This window comes from Engraulis encrasicolus, chromosome 23, assembly GCF_034702125.1.
Source record: "Engraulis encrasicolus isolate BLACKSEA-1 chromosome 23, IST_EnEncr_1.0, whole genome shotgun sequence".
Lineage (NCBI taxonomy): Eukaryota > Metazoa > Chordata > Actinopteri > Clupeiformes > Engraulidae > Engraulis > Engraulis encrasicolus.
In genome coordinates, this window is record NC_085879.1 from 44,641,424 (window position 1) to 44,658,016 (window position 16,593).

Here is a 16,593-nt window from a genome sequence, read left to right on the forward strand (position 1 = left end):
CATCACCCCCAAAGTTACTGTTGTGTTGCAAGGACTGAGCTGATGTTACACAACTTTTGGAATGATATGTGGAGTATGGCTTAACCAAAATGTAAACAAACCCATGCTCCTATTAAAATGATCCTGGAAAGGGCTGATGTAAAAAAAAAAAAAAATTCTTCGGGAACTGTCAAGTGAGGAGTAGTGTAGGCATAATGAAATTTACAGGAACAAGTTCAACAAAGGCCAGTGAGTGTAATTAAGAAGTACTAAAGGTATTTAACACATTGAATGCCAACACAAGTAATCATGTTTTTTTGTGCTCATGTGTTAAGTGACAACCCATTATAATATGTTTTAACACGAGATTCTCAGCTTTTATATGAGCCCTGGAATGTGTCTGTAGGTCTAACACAATATTCTGTGTCTGTTCAAAAAAGGTTAAAAAGTGTCTAAATTGCTAGCATGCTACCGACAAAAGAGTGTGGCATTTAACGTGTTAATAAATGCCTTAATAAAATCATCCATGTCATTCCCTCTCCCATTTTGAAATGTATTGTCACCTCTCTCGTATTCGTAATTGTTATTAGTCATTCTTGCCAGCCAATTACTGCACATGCTCACTAGTCACATGGTGTGAAAAGATAGGAAAACTCCACCCTCTTTAACACCTATGGGTGCCATTGTAACCTTTGACCTACTTTCTTTGTCTGTGCCTATGTGTTTTTAATCATATTTGCCATGTTTTATTAAAGGCTTTTTTTATACCTCTCTCAAATCTCTCCTCTGCTCTTTCCCTCCTTTTGAACATCCATGCCATTGGTTTGACAATCTGTCTCTTTTGTTTTTATCTCTCTGCTTTCAGGCTCTACTGTCCTTGTTTGGTGTTACCTGCCAAGAACTCTGCAGAACTGAAGGAAGTTTTAGAAATCAATCGACAGTTCAAGGTATGCTCACAGCAACAGGCTATTTTTCAAGATAATGTAGGGAATAGGTTGCACACAGTTTCTTCTTTTGTCTTTTTATTTATCGCATGGCTCTCAGGGAGACAATTCTGCTCCAAGAGCCTTTGTGTTGTCCCAATGCTTGTCTGACCCCTGCAATAAATGATGCACACAGAAAAAAGAAACTGAAGCAAAATGTCCTTTTGTCTGAGTGTGCAACAAAAATTGAGAGCGATAACCTATTATTTGAGATAAAACAACAGACAAACAATTGTTCGTTTCTCCACATGGATGCACAAAACCCTTGGAAGTCATAAAGTCAATTGTTGTATGATGAAAAATGCAGTAGCTTGTAGGCTTACCCCTAACAACTAACACTGTAACCTTTTTTGAGTCGATGAGGGCTTTGATTCCTTTAAAAAAAAAAAAACCTAGCATACTAAGAATACTTCTACAATTGTATACTGTATAACAGTGGTGTAGTCTACGTAGAAGGTAGGTATACGGAGTATACAATTTCAGGGATTTCAGAATACCCACTTAAAATTGATTTATCCATTGTTTTGAATAGCACAAATATATACAGTACTTCAAAAAGCCTCAAATATACAGTATACCCACCATAAAAAGTAGACCACACCACTGCTGTGTAATAACAAAAAATGTATGAAATGTTAAGAAAGAGAGCGAGGAGCACTATTTGGGGTTTCACACAATGGTGTGGCACAAGGGCTGTTCCAGGGAAAGGGAGATATCAAATAAAATGAGGGTGCCTGGGCAACTGCTATTTAATTAGTCCCCTTTTATTTTCTGTTTTAAAATTATGTTTGTTCTTCTTTCTTTCTTTCTTTCTTTCTTTCTTTCTTTCTTTCTTTCTTTCTTTCTTTCTTCATATTTGGAAAATAAAAATAAAAATTAAAAAGGAGAGTCCTGAGGCAACTCTGCTATTAAAGGGGTATGGCACTAGTTTGGGGCTTAATACAGTTAAAAATCATTGGCCAAAGTTTATAAAGGTGGTTAAGTGTCTTATTTTTCATGTAAGCCGTTGTCTTGTTTTAAGACAAGTTAAAAGAGGGAGCATGTCGCTTAGCTAGTGAAAGTCAATGGATCACTGTAGCATGCTACACGGATCCATTGACTTTCACTAGCTTAGCCACATGCTCCCTCTTTTAACTTGTCTTAAAGCAAGACAACGGCTTACATGAAAAATAAGACACTTAACCACCTTTATAAACTCTGGCCAACGATTTTAACTGTATTAAGCCCCAAAATAGTGGCATACCCCTTTAAGTCATGGTTTTTCTCCACACGCACCGATGCTGATGAATATCCAAAACACCGTCTGAATCGTATCACAGTAAAAGGTCAACAAATAATGTCATCGCAATGTGTATAATCAATTTTGACCTTTTTTCTACGCAGGAATATGTTTATTCAATATTATTCTATGTGTTAAGTCCTTCACAAAGTGTGTGTGTGTGTGTGTGTGTGTGTGCGTGCCTGCGTGCCTGCGTGCGTGCGTGCGTGCATGTGCATTGTGAGAAGGTGCATGCGTACCTGACAGCACTTTGAGCCAACTGTATACACACAGTTGCAATATTGTACTAGTATATACTGTTAATACATTTAACATTCTTGACTGACTAATATGAAATGTTTTTGTTCTCTCCAGCTGAGGTTGGAGGAACTGATCCACAGCGGACGGTTCTTCAAGGGTGACTTTGCTGTGGTTCTCCAGCCTTTTCTCAGTGACCTGCAGCTCCCTACGTTTCCCGTAAGGCCAGGGGTTCCCGCAGAGTTTTTATTAGTCAAGGGGGTGTTGGGTTGTCCAGTATGAAATACACATCACTACCGTCATTGGAAAGACTGTCTTGTGTAGTTTCATATGAAATATGACATTGGAACCGCTAATAACACAAAGTCTTTATCTGTCAGGAGACATAGTCGAGGTAGTAGGTGTTTGTTGGCAAGGTGGTAACCTTAACAATGTGGGAAACCCTGACGGCCGTATACTGTATGTATTTAAGGGCATCAACTCATTGGCTTTCAGCTATTTCCAAAACAAAGAGTGCATACTACCATGACTTTTTCAGTATTTACAGTGTTTTTTTTTTTTTTAAAGAAAATTAAGTTCTGCTACCTCCCTGTGCCGTATGTGTAGAAGCCTGAATTTTACACAAAGTGTAGAATGCCTTCAAAGGCTTTGCTGTAAAATAATGTAATTGACGTTTATAGACCTCAAAGGCAGTGATTGAGTTAAGCTGTCAGTCATGTGTCAATGGTTAGTCTTGGAGTTGGTCTTTGGTTAAGAGGGCAGAATTTTGTGTTTATGTCGCCTGCAGAATGGCACTGCGGACTTCAGCTACTTTGCTCCTGACTGCTTCCACGGCACCGTGAAGACCCATGAAGAGTTTGCTAAGGCCTTATGGAACAACATGGTGAGTCTGGCTTACAGTACAGTACATTACATTTCTACATTACATTACATTACATCCATCCAAATCAACTACAGTACCAGGCATCGCCTGGATATGTCTGAGGTCTCCATGAACAGCTCTAAAGCATTATGGAACAACATGGTGAGTCTGGCTTACAGTACAGTACATTACATTCAGGGGTGTATTGGGCATGGTACGCGGAGGTACGCAGTCCACCCACTTCTCCTGAGGTAAGATTTAAAAAAGAAAAATTCTGTCCGTGTTTGAATACAAAAAGGATAGAATTCAGGCTTCTACACATACGGCACAGGGAGGTGGCAGAACTTAATATTTTACATTATTACATTACATTACATTCATCCAAATCAACTACAGTACCAGGCATCGCCTGGATATGTCGGAGGTCTCCATGAACAGCTCTAAGGCATTATGGAACAGCATGGTAAGTCTGGCTTACGCTACAGCAGTGGTCTCCAAGTATTTTTCTCCAAGGGCCAAATTATGTAGAGTAAGGGTGAGGCTGCGGGCCAAACCAACGCCCCAAACCAATGGGAAACAAGTTAGATGTCTGGACAAAGAACAGATTTTCGCTTTTCTGCTTTCCCTTCCTGTCAATCTCTGTTATGACACTTAGCCTAAGATCTAACTGTCTGTGAATGCTTTGGAGAGATATGCATAGAAAAAAAGAAACTGAAACAAAATTTCCTTTTGTCTGAGTATGCACCATAAATGGAGAGCGATAACCTATTATTTGAGATAAAACAACAGACAAACAATTGTTCGTTTCTCCACATGGATGCACAAAACCCTTGGAAGTCATAAAGTCAATTGTTGTATGATGAAAAATGCAGTAGCTTGTTGGCTTACCCCTAACAACTAACACTGTAACCATTTTTGAGTCGATGAGGGCTTTGATTCCTTTAAAAAAAAAAAAACCTAGCATACTAAGAATACTTCTACAATTGTATACTGTATAATAACATACAATGTATGAAATGTTAAGAAAGAGAGCGAGGAGCACTAACGTGGGTTTCACACAATGGTGTGGCACAGGGGCTGTTCCAGGGTCCACTTAAAGGGGACTGCATATGAAAATACCCTATGATGCTAACTAACCCCCATCCCATCATTGCTCCTCATTTAGTTCCAGCCTGTGGGTGAGAAGGAGAGGGTGCGTAACCTGTCTAAGCCACTGGCTCTCATCTGCCCCCCAGAGGTAGGCTCCGGAACATGTCACATTAAAGATGCACTATGTAGGCTTGTGGCCACAGTAGGTGTTGCAACTGTGGTACTCATAAATGGTGCTGCCTATTGCCAAATTTGATCTTTTCATGAATATTTACCAAGCAGTAAACTAATATTGACGAGCATGATCATAGTACTGTAAATTTCGCAGCAAATAATGTCTATTTCCTGGAATTACGTGTACATGTATGAAAAGTGCATAATGAATACTTAGAATTTGATTGTGGTGGTAAGGTTTTGTGAAAAAGGTAACATCTCTGAATGAGCAGCCTAAATATGGAAATAAACTGCTAAACATGTTGCATACTGCACGTTTAATCACTCCTCTTGTCATGATACACAGGGCAAGGATTTTGAGCAATGTTTCTCTGGAGAACGATGCCACAAGATGTTGTTTGTGGTTATCACTATATTTGTTTATAACACTTTAATAAGGTGAATTTGGATTAGCAACAGCAGACACCTTTTTAACCATTCCATCCAAATATTAGGAGCTAATCATGGTGTTGCTTGGCAACATTGCTCAAAACTTTGCCATGTGTGTACACTGCCACACATACACTTTTGCACTGACAAAGTACATGATTGTGAAATCAATAGCAAAATCCAGTCAGATGCCTTTTCAAATTCTTCTCTTTATGTTGTTTCAAGGACCATCCATACATATACACTAGACCAAAGAGCACTACCTAGCAGCTTTATGAAGAGGACGACTGTCTACTATAGTCTAGACTCATCTGTTCTCAATATTGTTGTGACACTTTTCTACCCAGATTATTGAGTGTAATGCAGATTATTGACTATTGACTTTTGATTTTGACATTTTTTTATTTGTCTTTCTTTCTGATTATTTAATTATGTCTCTTTATTTCTTGCTGTTATATTTTATCTTGTATCCGTTGTCTTGCCATTTTATGCCTTCATTTCTATTTCACTTGCCTTGATCTGTATGTGGTATTTATATTTTGTATTATTTATTAATTTATGATTTTTAAGCACATTAAACTGCTTTTGCGTATGAAACGCGCTAGACAAATAAAATTGCCTTGCCTTGCCTTGCACTTGGAAACAAGCCAATCTGGCAACACGGCTCACCTGTTCTCAATATTGTTTTGACCCTTCATTCTTACCTGGTCTTGCCTGACCTGACCTAACTGTGTTGCTAGGCTGCTCCTGGGTCAAAGACGTCTTTGTCATTCAGTGTTACGGACACCTTCCGCCGACTGTAACTGCAAAAAAACGTGATTTTTAAATTGTTTCAAGTGAATGGCTGACAGCAGAGTCTTTCATGAATTCCCTGTAACGATAAATAAATAAAAAGAGTCATGTTTTTTTACAGTTAGTCATCAGAAGGCATCCGTTACACTGAATGACAATGCCATTTTGCACGTCTTTGACCCTCCTGTTCCCTGCAAAGTCAAATTACACTAACTACAGAAATACTTAATATCAATGGAGAAACATGCCTACATTGTTATCATACTGCCAAGTTCAAGATGTGGTATGTTAAATTGGATGTATATGATGCATCTGGATATAGTGATTAACCATAAGCAATGTCCTGCCTCCAACAGATGGTTATTTTCCCCCTGTGTCAGGTTGTTGTCTGGGTTTAGATATTGTCAATAGATAGCCAATGCACTCTATATATTAGGTTATGAACTGAGGATACACATGCAGTTGCACCTGGCTGGCAGGTGCCATATGCTTCTATTGCATCACGTTACGTTAGACTAAAGCCCGATTCACACAGGATAAATATTACCTATGGACCCCTGGTAATTTGCAATTACCCCCGGACCATTCGGACGGGATAAATAAACGTTTGTTATTTAATCAATTCACAGACATTATAAGGGGCTGCACTGCAGACGGTGCGCCCATGTGAAATTACCCCAGGACGTCTGTGTTTCGCCAAAATACAGTAGGTAATTCGCAGCAGAATTATTACCTCACAAATTGCGGACATGGCACATTCACACAGGACTAATAACTCAGACATTCTCCGTAATTATTCCGAATTACCGGGGGTCCATAGGTAATAAAAGTCCCGTCCGAATCGGGCTTTAGCTGGCACTTCCATCCAAAGCGGCATACAGTTATTAACAAGGCATTGGTTACAGTCCCTGAAACTTTGTGCGGTTAGGTGCCTTGCTCAAGAGAACCACAGCCATGGACTGTGGTACATAGTGGAATGGTAGGATTCGAACAGGCAACCCTCTGAGCTGAAGCCCATTTCCCTAACCATTAAGCCATGGCTGTCCCATTTTAAATACCTATATATTTGTATAATGTCCTAGACACCTATTCTCTGTTCTGGCCTCAAAGAATTCGAATTAGTGAGCACTCACATTGCACGCCTCACTCATTTCAACAGGATAGCGCATGCCAGGTCTTCTCCAAAGTGTTTTTAATCTTGTCTAGTGCAGTCCATCCAACAAAATGGAGAACATATTTCTCTTCAATAAACTGCAACTGGCAGAGAGAGAGAGAGAGAGAGAGAGAGAGAGAGAGAGAGAGAGAGAGCAGCATGGCATGTGTCAAATGCCTTTGGACCCTGTCCTAATAGCAATGTCTATTTTTTGTAGACCTTCTCTTCATCATATCGCATAAAGCACTCATCAAAGTTTTTTTTTAAGCAGCGCAAGACCAAGGAAGTTTCCAGACACATTGATTTTTCAGGGCAAGGTAATTATGGTTGGCTATTACAGTCGGAAAAAAAGTCTCTCTGCAGTTTTCACCTGGAGCAAAAAAAAAAAATAGGCATTTGGTTCTTTGAAGTCTAGAGTTTGCTTTTAGGTCATAATTTATGAATTATCCAAATTCTGCTTGGGGTGGTGTTCTTGTTCTCGAGTTGGTGGAGGACTGAAGTCGTGTGAATAGTTAGTTAACCCTTGTAAGGTGTTCGAGTCTGTGGGACCCGTTTTCAGTTTTTCTCTTGAGAAAAAAGATGTGCAATTATATTATTCTTTCACATTGAAATTCACTGGCCTTCACTCATTTTTTGTGAAGAACATCAATTAGAAAAACGAGAAAAATTCACAAACAGGATGAAGGGAACATGAGCATGAGGGGGAACAGGAGCTATGATTATTTTCTTTTTTTAACTTTTCTTTTCATAGGACTGGGTTCAGTGTACCTGAAGTGAACACCTTATATGTAACAAAAACACAAACAGCTTGCAAGGGTCAAATTAACTATAGGTAGGACCAGAGCCATCTAATAACAGAGTTGCGCAAACCGGGGACCAGGAAGTCGGTTGGTGATGTGATTCGTGTAGATTAAAATGTTTCTTAACAGTAAACTTCTGTTCGTTGGAAACTAACACAGAACCATCACATACCAAACAAAGATTAAGTACTACAAATTACATGACCTTTACCACATTTTCTGTGTTATACCGCCACCTCCTGGAACTAAGTAACTTCGGTAACACTTTATTTTAGGGACACATCTATTATCACTAATACATACAATATTAATGCCTGTGTAAGTAACTTGTAAGGCATGTACTAAGCAAAATAAGACAGTTGTTAAGCATGTATTCACAAATGTCTTGTTCATGCCCAATTAGGGATTTATTACTAATATAACCTTAGTAAGGACCAGTAAGCCTATATTTCTATTTATTAGTAAGTAGTAAGTGGCAGAATACAATGTGTATAAGCTCCCGACACACTGTGTGAACAAACCCTGAACAGTGTGAAAACAGATGCAGAATAAGGGTCCCTATTCTAAAGTGATGCATTGGTCAGCCCAGATGGCTCAGGGCCTCTGCACTACCAAAGTCCTAGGGCCCCCACACCACCCAGGCCTGCACTACCTAGCCCCCCCGATCTACAAAGTGTAAGGGTATATCAAATAATTAATATTTACCCAGTTGAGTCATCTAGTTTTCTCTTGTTCATATCAATGAGAGGGAGGTAACAAGAGCCTATATATAGCAAGGATTGAACGTACACTTGTCAATGGCGGTGGGTTGGTGAGATGTAATTTTTTTTCATGTACCACTGAGTTTTAATTGTAAAAAAACCCAAAATAAATGCAGAACATTAGAATAATAGTTTTGAAGCAAAACTAAACTACTCTTTTGTGATAATTAAGTGAATGTTTGAGAACATTAGCTTCAAGAAGTGCAGTGCATGATGGGTACGCAATCTAGGCCAACAGACAACCTACCCAGCTCTGAGCCTACGTCCTTAGCTCCTCCCCTCACTTGTGAAATTTAGTTGCTATCCAAACAATTTGCCATGTACGTAACAACAGAAATATTATCATTGCTGCATTGGCCATGCATTGCATTTCTGACTAAGGGCGTAGCCTACCCATCATGCACTGCACTTCTTGTAGCTAAGTTTTCTCAAACATTAACTTATTTATCAGAAAGGAATAGCTTAGTTTCGCTTCCAAACTATTACTCATCGTTATATTCTGCATTTATTGTAGGGTTTTTACAATTAAAACTAATTGGTGCATGAAAAAATGACATCTCACCACCCACCGTCATTGATAACTTTACGTCCAATCCTTGCTATATAATGCTTCCAATTACTCATTGACATAATGAGTAGAATAAGTGAGATCTTCATACCTACTGAGACTAATGTAGACTCTGAAATATTCTTACACTTTGCTTCCCGGGGGGGCGGGGGTACGTAGAGTGGGGGCCCTAGGTAGTGCGGGGGCCCTAAGCCATCTGGGCTGAGCAATGCATCACTTTAGAATAGGGACCCTTATTCCACATCTGTTTTCACACTGTTCAGGGTTTGTTCACACAGTGTACCAGGAGCTTATACACATTGTATTCTGGCCCTTACTGCTTACACATAAATAGAAATCTAGGTCTACTAGGTCCTTACTAAGGTTATATTGGTAATAAATCCCTTATTGTGCATGAACAAGACATTTGTGAATACATGCTTAACAACTGTCTTATTTTGCTTAGTACATGCCTTACAAGTTACTTACACATGCATTAATATTTTATGTATTAGTGCTAATAGATGTGTCCCTAAAATAAAGTGTTACCGTAACTTGTAATAGAACTAAAGTCAATGGGGATTTCCATGTTACCGCTCTGTGAGGCTCCATGAGAGCCGCCATTGCTGTGGAAAGATTGGTCCATAGAGGTCTATGGGAGTGGCGTAACTCTGATATTAGATGGCTCTGGGTAGGACTAGCACACTGCTGTAAACCTCCACAGCAACAAAAAATAAGGTCAAACCCCACACCATTAGCTCATGAGACAATGTAGTGGAAGAACTCTCTGAAATATTGCAAGTGTCTGTGTTTTAATATGTGGTCATGTATTATTGCATCTTTTTTCTTTTGGAATCATTTTTATGAGCTCAGTTTTTTATTATGTTCTACAGTTTACATTGTGTATTTGTTTTACATCTTTCTGCTCAATAAAAGTGTTTGATCACTAAAAACGAATGTACTATAGTGAATGAGTGAACATCTCGTGTGTGGTAATGGGTCCTCTGGAGACGGAAGACAGGGAAGTAGTGGACGCTTGGACAATGGAAAGTAAAATTAAGGGATTTGAAACATCTAAACGTCTCTCTCTCTCTCTCTCTCTCTCTCTCTCTCTCTCTCTCACACACACACACACACACACACACACACACACACACACACACACACACACACACACACACACACACACACACACACACACACACACACACACACACACACACACACACACACACACACACACACACACACACACACACACACACACACACACACACACCATTTCTCCCTTTACTCCTGAAAGTTGAATGCACAAGGTATTTACTGTAAATCAATCCTGCAGCATAGGCAATTTTGTGATCTAGTTAAAGTTAGAAAACCACAACTAAGCAAGACCTTTCTTCAGATGACCAAGAACCATTTGTTATTGCTTGCAGAATGGACATGAGTGTGCTGAGTTCCTATATTGCAGTCTATCTGATCTATCTCTAACTAGAAGTCGACATCCTTTCTATTCCTCTTCCAGTGTCTATTCACATCTCCTAAAATAATCTCCTTGTTCCTCTCTTCCACCCCTGTCAGTAAGTCTGTCCTCATTTCATCTCTTTATTTAGCACCCTGAATGCTTCCATAGCTTTTTACGTACCTATCCACACCTCTCCATCATTTTTATCCCCCTTGGATGTGATCCCAACTCTGTATTTCTCTCTATGCTTTTTTTTGGTTCTAGTGCAGTGCTTCTCAAAGTGTGGTCTGGGGACCACTAGTGGTCCGCGACAGAGCTCAGGTGGTCCTCAAGGGGATTTCTAATTTTCCAAGACAAGCTAGCAGTAGGCTATATTTGTAACATAATTACAAAGCTAAACATAGCTAAAGTCTTATTTTCACTACAATAAGGCTTGCAAATTTGACAAAACATTTTTAGTGAACTGCATCGAAATTAGCAGTGTCAAATTAGCACCCTCAACTGTCAATTCAGTTGAAAGGTGGTCCCTAAATATTTTTTCAGGGACAAAGTTGTCCTCGGTCTGAAAAAGTTTGAGAAACACGGTTCTAGTGCATACACTCCCTTCTATTCCTTCCGCTCTGCCTCTGTCCATACAATCACTCGCCTATGTCTGTTCTCTTCGTAGTGTTTTTTTTTTTCCATTCACTTCCCTCACAAGCATCTCCCTGCTCCTACCTTCCTCTGCTCTTTCTTTCCTCCCTTCTTCTCCTTTTGGATTTCATCCTAACTCTGTTTCCACTCTTTGGTTTTGTATTTTTCATCCCACGGCATCTATTCCACTCCCCCTCTTCTTCCAATCAGTCATCACTTGTTCCCATCTTTCCATCAACTCCCTCCCATCTATCTGTTACAAAGCATCCAACCCGTACCATGCTTTGCCACATCACTTCATTAACCTATCTTTCTGTCAATCCATCTACTGTACCTTGTTTATTCACCTCTGAATCTCTCTCTCCCTCTCTCTCTTTCTCTCTCTGTCTCTCTCTCTCTCTCTCTCTCTCTCTCTCACACACACTCACTCTGTCTCTCTCTCTGTCTCTCTCTCACTCACTCACTCACTCACTCTGCCTCTCTTTCTCTCTCTCTCTCTGCCCTCTATCTCTCTCTGCCTCTCTCTCTCTCACACTCAGTCACTCACTCTCTCTTTCTCTCTCTCTCTTTCCCTCTCTCTCTCTCTCTCTCTCTCTCTCTATCTCTCTCTCTCTGCCTCTGACTCACTGTGCCTCTCTCTCTCTCTCTCTCTCTCTCTCTCTCTCTCTCTCTCTCTCTCTGTCTCTCTCTCTCTGCCTCTCTCTCTCTCTCTCTCTCTCTCTCTCTCAGTCACTCACTCACTCACACTCTCTCTTTCTCTCTCTCTCTCTCTTTCTCTTTCTCTCTCTCTCTCTCTCTGCCTCTCTGACTCATTGCTACGATACTTGTTTTTACTTTTTCAGACCTGTCTTTGGTACACTCAAGGCCATCTTCACTTTGCTGTCTTTTTCTCTAATGCATTGACACCCCCCCTTCCTCCTGTATTCACTTCTCTCCTCTCTGCCCCTCTGCCAATCCATCTGTCTCTGTGGCTTATTATCCCTCTCCATCTCCACCTCTCTTCCTCTGACTATTCTTTTATCTTTTTTTCCTTTTCACATTGCACACCTTTTCTGAACTCAATTTTACTTGGGACCACATCTCCTTCTCTGTCTAAAAAATATTGAATTCTCTCCTTCGTCTCGCCGTCGCCCTTTTATGCCTCCTCTATGTGTGTGTGTGTGTGTGTGTGTGTGTCTCTCTCTCTCTCTCTCTCTCTCTCTCTCTCTCTCTCTCTCTCTCTCTCTCTCTCTCTCTCTCCCTCTCTTCATCTCTCTCTTCATCTCTGGTTCATCAGAGAGTATTTACTGACCCCACAGCATTCATTGCCATATTGGCTTCCGGTCCTTGTTGACCTTCACTCTACTTCACTGCTGAAACTTTATTATTGAACATTTCAAGCTCCCTCTATTCTCTCTCTATTCTCTATTGCTGTCTCGTAACTATATATGACAAGACATCACACAAACACACACCTAAGGATGGACACACTTAAGCAATTCAGGGCTTGACATGAACTTTTTCGCTTGCTGGCCACTGTGGCTAGTGGTTTTCCCGAATCACTAGCCATCTAGCAATTCTACTAGCCACGAATTTGATTAAAAAAAAAAAATCATTACGCTGTACATCTAACCAGATGAGATGGGTTTCTACATGGAATAAAAAAAAAAAACTGAATAGAAACCGATTAACAGATCTTTTTAAAACTTAAATACAAACAATTGATACACAAGGGGCAAAGTGCAGAATATACACTATTCTGATATGTCATACCATAGAATAAGCTACCTGCCAAACTGGCTAGTGACACTGAAATTGTTACCAGCCACAGCCAAGTTTAACCAGCATTTGGCCGGTTGGCAGGTGCCAGTGTCAAGCCCTGGTGAGCACGCACACAAGCATGCACGCACGCACGCACGCACGCACGCACGCACGCACGCACGTAAGCATGCACGCACACGCACGCACACGCACGCAAGCACGCACGCACGGACGCAGGCTTTCTCCTTCACTGTACTGTCTCACCAAAGGAACCTGTTGAGGTCTCGTACCCAAAGACCAGGGTGTCTCCATCCAGGCAAACACACACAGACACAGACACAGACACACACACACACACACACACACACACACACACACACACACAAACACACAAACACACACACACACACACAGTGAGAAACTCACCTGAGAAACTTGTTGAGGTCCCCGTGCTTCATGTACTCAAAGACCATGATGAGGGGGTCTCCATCCACACAGACGCCAAAGAACTTGACGATGTGTTCGTGCTGCAGGTTTGTGAGAAGCTCCGCCTCTCTCTGGAAGTCTTTCCTGGCCGCCAACGACGGCTCTTTTAGTGTCTGAAGAAGAAGAAGAAAAAGGTGAAAGAAAGTGAAAGTGAAAGCCCATTGGGAAACTCCAACTCCCATTGTCATTGTGACACAGCACTCCACAGCACACAAGTGAACACTGCACACTGCACACAACGAAATTGCATTTATGCCTCACCCGTGCAAGGGGGCAGCCCTCAGTGGCGCCCCATGGGGAGCAGTGCGGTGGGACGGTACCATGCTCAGGGTACCTCAGTCATGGAGGAGGATGGGGGAGAGCACTGTTTGATTACTCCCCCCACCAACCTGGCGGGTCGGGAGTCGAACCGGCAACCTCTGGGATGCAAGTCTGACGCCCTAACCGCTCACCCATGACTGCCCATATGGCCCATATGCCAAGAGGTATGATTGGTCAGTGATACAACATGCCTCAATATGATAGGTTCAGGTTGTACATTAGTGCAGGGGTTCCCAACCTTTTCCAACTTGGGGCCCACTCGAAATTGTCACAAATGTTCGGGGCCCACCTCTGACCCGATTACGAATAAAACTCACATAAATCAGCAGCAACACACACCAAAATGTGATTATAATTTTTAGAATATTATTTCAAGGCCCACTTGGTATACCTTCAGGGCCCACCAGTGGGCCCCGGCCCATAGATTGAAAATCACTGCATTAGTGAGACTGGTTGGAAGCATCGCCTCCCGCCAGCATTGGGTCGTTTGTGCTGTCTCTCAAGAGGGTGCGGGGGCAGCCGTGGCCTAGTGCAGTGTTTCTCAACCTTTTTTTAGGTGAGGCACCCTTTCAATTCATGAAAAATGTCAAGGCACCCCAAACCAACAAGCCGTAACATGGCATTGCATCCAATACCACACAAGCTTAGAAAAGTAACACATTTGGAGACGTCACACGACCTACGTTCGAAGTTGCAGCTGACTGGGGCAACCTATATTTACTTTATTGTGCGTGAATGGCAGATGAAAGATTCCACTGACTAGCATTAACTTATCAATTTATGTATTATATTACTTAATTCATTCATCAGCCACATTTCCGCGGCACCCCTGTTGAGAAACACTGGCCTAGTGGTTAGAGATTTGGTCTTTCAATCTAGAGGTTGCAGGTTCGAATCCCCCCTGACCTCTCCCTACATCTCCATCCATGGCTGAAGTGCCCTTGAGCAAGGCACCTAACCCCACATTGTTCCAGGGACTGTAACCAATACCCTGAAAAAATAATAACTGTAAGTCGCTTTGAATAAATGAAAGCGTCAGCTAAATACAATGTAATGTAATAATGTAATGTCTCTCAAGTGGTGCAGTTGTGTCAGTGCACTGATGTCAGGGCTGATAGTATTCATCTCACCATGCTGCACCAGACAGACAGCTCTGCTCCATACCTCACCTTATATTGTAATATAATATAATATAATATAATATAATATAATATAATATAATATAATATAATATAATATAATATAAAATAAAATAATATAATATCATATAATATCATATAATATCATGTAATATCATATAATATAGCCCAATATAATGTAATATAATAATATATACATGTGTAATATGGGCCCTGGGACACTGTGCACTGGAAAAAATGGGCCTCAACGTAAAAAAGGTTAACAATCCCTGATTTATCCAGGGCTGATAGTATTCAGGCACCATGCCTGATTTCAGGCTTGACAGAGTTTGCAAAAATAATAATTAGATAGATAATAGATAGTAATTAGCCATTAGGTTATTCTTATCTCAGAAAGTGTTACAGGTTCAGGGTTTTCTTCTACTATCAGGTTTGAATAATGTGTCAAAATAGGCCTACGTTACGTCACTATGCAGTATCTTGTCGTCGTCATTAGAGCGGGGGGAAAAGTTCAGGCTCCAGTGGCGACTCTGTCTTGACAGAGTTTGCAAAGATAAAAACATGATAATAATTAGCCATTAGGTTACAGGTTACAGGTTCAGGGTTTTCTTCTAATATCAGGTTTGAATAATGTGTCAAAATAGGCCTACGTTACGTCACTATGCAATATCTTGTCGTCGTTGTTAGAGCAGGGGGGAAAGTTCAGGCTCCAGTGGCGACTCCTATTGGAAGCTAGGGGAAGCACAGCCTACTGGAACTCAGCTCAAAAACGAACCATATTTATTGACCAATTTTGTCAAAATTCTATATACTGTATTTTCATGAATGCCACATTTAATTTCAACCGGGGGCGGGTTAAAATTGCAGTTATTTTAACATATAGGCTATGATTTCGACCACATCCCCCCACGAGCACGATTTTGTTTGAGGAGTAACCATGGCGACGAGCAGTCTTTTAGAGGGGAAGCATGCATACAGCAACAGCATGTTGCTTCACCTGAGCTCTTGCCGCCGATTGATAAAACATTGAGGAGCATTGGCCAATCAGAGTGCGGCTGTAATGCTGTGCATTGTACGGAAAAAAACTTCCTGGGTAAATTTTAGACGGATGTGCTTCTCCTTTCTTTCTCGTAGTGAGTGGAAGTTGGCCCTAATTATCCCGCCCTAAAGCTGTTGACCACCAATATCAAATAAGTATTTTGTAAGAGAGATGACACTTTACCCGCGTTGTTCTTCAGTCTCATTCACGGACTGTACAGAGTTTTATATTGACACCATGGAGAGCAAAAGAGAACATGTCTGAGATCGGTGTTGGGATTCCTACAGGGACAGTATTTGGACCATATAATCTATGATTTGCAAAGGAATTGGATAGGCGATTTGATGAACCTAATTCAGAGAGTGGGTAAATCATGTTTAGCTTACTTGTAATAGCACCGCAGAGTGCCTCGATGTTCAATACTTTGGTGATGGCAAATGATGTTATCGTAAACTTACGGAGGTGCTTTTTTTGTGCGCAGCGTAGCCTACTGTCGGTTGTAGAGAAGAGGTCAGAGAGGTGTTTAATGTGCTGTAATCAAGGAGGTCTTATTGGATGTTGTTGTGGTCAATGCGAGATAAAGTCATTCGTAATTCATAAGCTTAGAAAAGTAACACATTTGCAGACGTCACACGACCTACGTTCGAAGTTGCAGCTGACTGGGGCAACCTATATTTACTTTATT

General features: G+C 41.0%; 1 protein-coding gene across 1 annotated transcript in view; it reads right to left on the reverse strand.

The window, feature by feature from the left end:
* The window catches only part of ntrk3b (neurotrophic tyrosine kinase, receptor, type 3b), a 414,735-nt gene that overhangs the window by 52,450 nt on the left and 345,692 nt on the right, over positions 1–16,593 (reverse strand). The window contains exon 13 of the mRNA XM_063190108.1: positions 13,350–13,522. Coding sequence (XP_063046178.1) covers positions 13,350–13,522 — 173 coding nt within the window. The remainder of the gene's footprint in view (positions 1–13,349; positions 13,523–16,593) is intronic.